Raw genomic sequence first — 8,172 nt, forward strand, 5'->3', positions numbered from 1 at the left:
ATATATATACCCAACTCCTTTCCAGGCAAGCATTATTATTATTATTATTATTATTAACCTTTATTTATAAAGCGCTGTAAATTTACACATGCTCTGAAGATGCCAGCCACAGATGCTGGCGAAACGTCAGGAAGAAACTCTTCTAGAATATGGTCACATAGCCCAAAAAAACCACAAAAAAACTACAGTACACCTTTGATTGTGTAAATCGGTGGTCCTCAACATGTAAGAAGGCTACAGCCTTCCTTACCTAGCACCCTCCTCAACATGTATTTCTTGATACAGTTGAGCCTTGCATTATGCATTCCCCCCCCCCCCGCGTAAGGCAAACACAGCGTAAGCCCAAGCCTCATTCAACAGAACGGGGCTTTTGCTTGCAGCGGCACGGTGTGCATGTGCCATGGGGGCAGCACCATTCAATGAATGGCATTGTGGCTTCCGCATAAACCATAAGCCATGTATGGCGTGCCCACATATGGAGTGGGAGTGCTGTATTAGGTCTACTCTTCTACTGCACATTCAAAACAACCAATCTCAGTTGCTACTCCCTTTGCCACCCACTCACACTGGGAGCAGCAACCAAGCAGTTGGCTGAGCAGTGACAGAGAAGCCTCTCGCCTGTGCTGGCCTTGTGGCAGAGGTGTCACTAGGTAGCATGCAGGATGCAGGCCACACTAGATGACACCATAAGTAGGGTGACACGATAACCAACACTCTAGCGATGGCACTGTTGCTCCCTAAACATCTGCCATTTGGAAGAAACAGAGTGTAGAAACAGTCACATTTTCTCAGCCTGATAGGAAGCCAAAGGCAAACACCCTTCCAAGAAATCTTACTAAAAATCCCCACCAATCACACCAAGGATAGTGTGATCATAAGTTGGAGTCAACTTAAAGGCAGATAAGAACCAGAACTGATAAGGACATTCTCATCATATACTACTATTAAAAAGAGACGCATAAAAGGATGAAAAAGGTTAATTTTTCCTTTAATTGTTTCCTTGTTCAGATATTCTTTAGAGCAGTATATGGCCATTCTATTAAAAAGACAAAATTTTATGTAACTGAATCTTCTGCAAATTTTGTATTTCATGACGTAAATTTTGTAACTTTTTACTTCTGCAGAATTTTAAATAGGTACTGGCTATTTTGTTTGTCTTGACTTTGTGACAGTGATGGTGAAGATGATGATGATATAAAGATATTATTAGTGGCCTTCCTTGTATTTCTGAGTTCTTTCCTAATTTCTATTAAAATTAGATTGTAATTTGAAGGGCATCCAGCTCTTGACAACTACACAAACATACATAGGTTGGAATCCCTTTGCTAGTCTGGTTCTAGAGTGGATCCACTGAAAAATAGGGCTTGCCTACATGCTGTTTATAAGTTTGCTTATAAGTTTACTTAACACGTCAGGTATCAATGTATCCTCTTCCACCCCCACCCCCCAAATAAGGTATAACCCACACACATTCTGTGTTTAAAAAATAATGCTGTTGTTGTCTTAGAGGATACTTTTAATATTTTATTCAATGTTTGATTTGGAAAATACTCTGCAAAATAATTTTTGTCCTTTTGGTGCTGACACTTTATATATACATGGCATAGAGGTTTCAGTATTGTACTATGACCAGAGATTAGGGTTTGAATCCCTGCTCGACCATGGAAAAGCACTGGGTTACCTTGGGTAAGTCACACACTCAGCTTCAGAAAACCCTACTATAGGTTTGTCTTAGGGTGTCATAAATAGGAAACAACTTGAAGGCACACAACAAGCAACAAACTTTATATTTTCCCCCATTGAACTGCAAGCAGATAAAAAATGGTTTTATCCTGACAGATACAAGATATTCACTATCAGAGCACCTTATACAGTGCAATGTATGATGGCTTCATAAGCTTTCTACACATTATTTATAGCATATGAACCATTCATTCTGCCTAAAAGTAGGACCTGCCTTGCATAGATGCTTTGATCATCACCTTATCCACTAATGTAAAAATAGGACATTTCTACTGAAGTCCCAGTATTTATTTTTGAGAATGCAATCTCTACACATATGCACATTTTAGGCAGACCTGCATCCTTTCTGTAGTCTTACTTGGGGAGGCATTTTCTCTAGCGATGCATTGCTAAGCAATGCATTCCTCGTAACCTTCCTAGCATCAGCCCACCCAAGTGTACTTAGTCCACGCCTCAGGGCTAGATCGCAGAGTGCTGTTTATTTTCCCACAGATTCACAGTGTGTTATTCCTTAGATTCTGAACCTTAAGGAAAAGTCTGACCTAAAGAATTAATCATCTATTTTCACAAGGCTGGACTGGATGGATTCTTGCATTAGATGAGATGATATATAATAAAAGTGATATGTTTTGAATATACATGTATTCATGTAGCTGTAGCTGAACAGGCTCCTAAGGAAATATCTGCATGCAGCAACAGGAGAGAAGGAATAGTTCTGATATCATTACAAAGCCAACACTATCTGAACTGAATGGGTGAAAGCCATTCTCCATTGGCCCGCAAAATGAGGAAATGGATAAGCATTAAAATGTCTATGGGAAGACTCTCCTGTTGCTCCCAGAACTCAATCAAAACATTAGCCTCTTTTAGAAATAACAAAACACTGAAAAAGGAAAAAGGGACCAAAAAATTTAAAAAAAGTTTTTTTTTCCCCCCCCCCCCCCCATGCATTTACATTTATGGCCAAATATATTAAAATATGTAAAGGACAGGGGAGCTACAAAGAAAACAAAGTGTTTTTTAAAAATAAAAAAATATTAACTGTTCACACAATCATACTATTTGGATGGGTCTGGTAAAAATAAATTGAAGAATATATATTATTATTTACAGTTGCCAGGTTTTTCTTGTAGAGTTTCATTATTTTCAATAGCAGCTTGACATACATCAAGACAGGCAGAACTTTTTATCATCATGGGAAAAAGAGCTCTCATTGGATCTGCATGTCTCCTGTCCTCTATGCATTCTGCTCCAAAGCTAAAGAGAAATTGTGATTATTATTTATCTCACTTGCTGCTTATACACTACCTTTCTTTCAAGGTGCTCAAAACAGAGCCCATTCTCTCTCTTACCTCATTTTATTTCCACAACAACTCTGTGGATAGATGAAGTTGAGTTGGGATGTCACAATATGTGAAGAAAATACTGTACAGTTCCACTTGAAAAACAATGTTGAATAGTCTCCATTTCCTCAAGTATGATTGTCAGGATCATGGTCCTGCCATGCTTAATTGCAGTATGTTAATGGGAGATGATGGAGTATGCTATCATATTGGTAATGCTAGGACGAGAAAAAAAATGTGTATTTTTTGTGGCCTGGGATAATGAGCAGAAGTGTAAGGAAGAAGCAGTGGCATCACTAGGGTTGGTGTCTCACAGTGTGGGTTCCCAGAAACCCTCTTGACCTTCCTCCCCTCCCAATCCTGCTGCCTCACTTACCTGCCTCTCCCCCCCCCCCCCAAAGTCACTTGCCTGGCCACCACCTGACAAAACCCAGAAAGAGCTGCCAAATGCCAGTGGTCTTCCCTGTCCTCATGTCCCCTCCTGCTCTTCACTTAATTGGCTGACCACCACTGGCAGGGTGACCAGATATCATTCTGTTTCAGGATATGTCCTACATTCCAGCCTTCTCTCCAGGTGGAATTCAAAAATGTCCTCCATTTTGAGCATGACTCAGAAGCATGAATCATAGAATCAGAGAGTTGGAAGAGACCACAAGGGCCATCCAGTCAACCCCTGCCATGCAGGAACTCTCAGTCAAAGCATTCCCGACAGATGGCTATGCAGCTCCTGTTTAAAGACCTCTAAGGCAGGAGACTCCACAACACTCTGAGGGAGTGTGTTCCACTGTTGAAGAGCTCTCACTGTCAGGAAGTTCCTCCTAATGTTGAGCTGGACTCTCTTTTCCTGTAGCTTGCATCCATTGTTCCAGGTCCTAAGATTTTATCACATGGGGAAAATCGGGGGGAAATCAGGAGTTTATTTTCACACACATTGCGATTAAAGAGTCATTATCCTGGGAATAACTAGGGAATAACCAGACAATAAATAGCAACAAATCATTCATGGGATTTCCCAGTGACTGATTTGTTGCTGTTTACTGCCTGGTTATTCCTGGAATAATGGCTCTTTAATCACGATGTCACGTGAAAATCTTAATCATGATCGCTCAATTTTCAAGGGATAATCACTGTTTAAATCCCTGCTTTAAGGCCAGGGTTTGAATCTCATCTTAGCCATGAAAACTCCCTTGGGCACGTTGCACTCTCTCAGCCTCAGACAAGGGCAGACCCTCTTTGAAGAAACTGACCAAGCAAAGCCCAGGAGGGCGTTGCAAAGGCACACAACAACAACAGAGGTTGTGCCTCTCTCTAACTGGACCTGAAAATCTAGTTTTGGAAAAGAAAGAAGCTTGGTCCAGAAGACACTGCAGAAGTCATCCAGGCTGAGACTGCTTTTAACTGCCTTGGCTCAGTGCTGTAGGATTCTGGCAACTGCAGAGTCTTAACTACTGTACTTGAAGCTCTTCTAACAGAATATCCATCATTTTGCTACTATGTCTCATTTAAGTAAAGCCAAAATATTGTGTGTGTGTGTGTGTATGGTAAGTCTTTGGCACTATTGAACAAACACAAAAGAATGAGATATTTCTTTAAAGCACCACTGAAGAGTCCACCTATTAGCTATTAAGGCAGAGAGGTGACCTCAAGCCACCCAAACACCTTTGTTTAAAAAGACATGAGACTCTTTTGATGGATCTTGTTTTCATGGATCTGTTTTTATGGAGCACAGCTTCTGAGGAGTGATGGGCCACACTATCAACTGAAATCTGTTAGAAGATAGAATTACCATGACTATCTTTTTCCTCATTTGTCTAACACAATCTATGCACTCCTAAGTGCTAAAATAGGACATACTAAAACAAATGACAGCACTTGCCCATAGGGAAGCATTGCGGAATACTTGCCCTTAGGGAAACATAGAGGAATACGTGTCCATAGAGAAACCATACTTGTCCATAGAGAATCATTGGGGAATACTTGCCCATAGAGAAACTGTACTTTCGCGTAGAGAATGATAAGGGAATACTTGCCCATAGAGAATCACTAGGGAATACATTGAGGAATCATTGGGCAAATATTCCCCAAGGACTCTCTATGGGCAAGTATTCCTGATGATTTCCTATGGGCAAGCCTTTCCCAGCCATTCCCTGGGCAAGCATGGGTTCTGCCACTGGCTTTAGTGCCTCCCTGCTGCAGTCTGTGCTGCTTGCCAAGAGTGGCTCCTGGGAGAGCGAGCCTTCTCTGCCCGCGAGTTCTGCAAAGTCCCAGCAGGGAGCCAGGGCAGGGGAAGCGGTCTGGAAGTGGAAGATTTCTGCGGTGTGTTTGGGATCTAGGCAAAGGAGGAGGAGGAGGAAGGAAGGAAGGAAGGAGGTGTCTCCTTTTTTGGGAGGAGTGGGTGGCCCCTTTCCCAAAGAGGAAGGGGAGGTAAGAAATCCCTTGCAAGGTCTGGGGGACCAAACAAAACTCCTAGATTGAAGAAAAAGAGAAGATCGCAGGACTCTCCACTTCCTCCTCCTTTTCCTTTCCCCCTTCTTCCTTTTCTCCTCCTCCTCTTCTCAACCTGGGAGAGAGAGAGAGAGAGCCATGCCTGGCTGGCCCCGCCATGGCAGCAGCTGACAGCCCCTGAGCCCTTGCCAGAGAGCCAGAGCCCTTGGGGTCTCTCTCTCTCTCTCTCTCTCTCTCTTATTCCTGGGCTTTGGGGGGCTCTCCTGGGGGGCTGCTGCCATGGGTCTCCCGACGCTGGAGTTCAGCGACTCCTACTTGGACAGCCCGGGCTTCAGGGAGAGGCTGAAGTGTCACGAGGTGGAGTTGGAGAGGACCAACAAGTTCATCAAGGAGCTCCTCAAGGACGGCAGCCTCCTGGTCGGGGCCCTCCGGAGTGAGTAGGCAAGGAGTAACGGGGGAGTAGCGGGGGGGGGATAGGGAGGGAGGGGGCTCTTTTGTTTGAGGAAGGATGGCAGGCAGAAGGGCGCCCCTGCTGGAGGCAGAAAAGTTCTCTCTCCCCTCCACCCACATTCCTTCCCTTGGATTTACGCAGAGAGTAGGCAAGGGGGGGAGGGGTGTGTGGAGGGGAGAGAGCTTTTTAGCAGACGTCTCTTTGGCAATGTCTGTGAAGGACTGGCCACTCTCTCCCCCCTTCCTTCAGGGTGCCTAAGTCCTCTTTCCCCCATCACACCTACTGCCATCATCACTTCAGCATTGCTACTACTGTGCTCTCACTTCTACTCCCATCATCACTACTACTGGTAGCACTTCTCCCACCATCACTATTGCAATCACTTCTGCCACTAGCCTCATCATTACTACTATCACTTCTACAACTATCTTCATTGTTACTACTATCACTTCTACAACCATCCCCATTACTACTGCTATCACTATCAGCATTACTACTGTTACTTCTACAACCACCTCATTACTACTACTATTACTTCTATCACTGTCTGCATTACTACTATCACTTCTACAACTATCCTCATTACTACTGCTATCACTTCTACAGCTATCCACATAGTTACTACTATCACTTCTACAACCATCCACATTAATACTACTACTGTCGTCTCTACTACCATCAGCATTACTTCTACAATCATTTCTGCAACTATCCTCATCATTACTGCAATCACTTCTACAACCATCATCATTACAGCTACTATCATCTCTACAACCATCAGTATTACTACTATTATCATCTCTACAACCATCAACATTACTACTACTATCACTCTACAACTATCATCATAATTACTGCCACAACCTTCACGACCATCCCCATCATTACTACTGCTGTCACTTCTCCAACCATCCTCACCATTCATACTACTATCACTTCTACAACCATCCCCATCACTGCCACTACTATCACTTCTACAGCCATCATCATTGCTACAGCTATCATTACTACGACTATACACTACTACAGCTACAACCATCCTCACCATTACTGCTACTATCACTTCTACCACCATCCCCATAATTACTGTGATGTCACTACCACCACCATCCTCATTACTACTGTTGTCATATCTATTGCTGTTATCATCACTACTACAATCTATAACCATCATCATTACTACTACTATCACTTTTACAACCATCAGCATTATTACTACTATCATTCCTACAACCATCCTCATCACTCCGCCTCCTATCAGTTCTACCACCATCATCACCATTACTGTGATCGTCCTGCTTTTTCCTCAAGACTGAGACACATTATTATCATTATCCACCACCACCACCACCACCATCATCATCATCATCATACAATATCATTTTTATTCTGCTTTCCCCCTAAAACTGGGACTCAAAGTGGCTCACCATTTAAAAGAGCAGTCCAATTAAAAAGCGAGTCCCTATATTGGGAGAAAGACGGGATATAAGAAAATCATCTTCATCATCATCATCATCATCATCATCATCATCATCATCATCATCATCTCAGAGCCTGGCTGGCTCATACATGGAGATGCAAGACAACTTTCAGAAATTAAAACCAATATAGATAAATTCCTTTATGGTTTTTATCCTTCCAGCTAGATGCATGGTGCTCCACATTTTGACAAATCAGGTGCAACCCTGTAGGAGTTTGCAGTTGCATACTCCATGGGTCACAGAGGTTAACATTGCATACTCCTTGGAACACATAGCTTGCAGCCTTTGCTCTTCAGAGCAAGACAGTCAGTGGCAGGGGGTAGCTTTGGGAAGGGAGAAAAATTAGAACTCTTTCCAAGTTAAATTTTCTTTCAGTCATCACATTTCTGCCATTGAGACATTGGAGATTGTCACATGTAAAAAAAGGACGGGACTGAAGTGAATTGCTCCCGGCCTTATCACACAAAGATTATCAGACAACACCACACTTATCCCATCATTATGCCATTAATGAAATGGAATTGCCGTGTCACTTTTCGTTAACGGAAGTTTCTGTTCATAAAAAATTGATGGGATAATTTCTGGTCATTGATGGGATAAGCACAATGTGTGTGATAATCTTTGCGGGATAAGGATGGGAGCAGTCTGCTTTGCTCCCATCCTTTTTTCACATATGATAATCTCCATTGGCAGTAATTCACACCTAGAA

The 8,172-nt window shown here is 42.7% G+C and overlaps 1 protein-coding gene across 1 annotated transcript in view; it reads left to right on the forward strand.

Moving 5' to 3' along the window:
- Positions 1 to 5,341: 5,341 nt before the first annotated feature.
- The window catches only part of ARHGAP42 (Rho GTPase activating protein 42), a 204,912-nt gene continuing 202,081 nt past the window's right edge, over positions 5,342 to 8,172 (forward strand). The window contains exon 1 of the mRNA XM_042457785.1: positions 5,342 to 5,964. Within this exon, the coding sequence (XP_042313719.1) occupies positions 5,811 to 5,964 (154 nt within the window). The 5' untranslated portion in view covers positions 5,342 to 5,810. The remainder of the gene's footprint in view (positions 5,965 to 8,172) is intronic.

This window comes from Sceloporus undulatus, chromosome 3 (assembly GCF_019175285.1).
Source record: "Sceloporus undulatus isolate JIND9_A2432 ecotype Alabama chromosome 3, SceUnd_v1.1, whole genome shotgun sequence".
Taxonomy (NCBI): Eukaryota; Metazoa; Chordata; class Lepidosauria; order Squamata; family Phrynosomatidae; genus Sceloporus; species Sceloporus undulatus.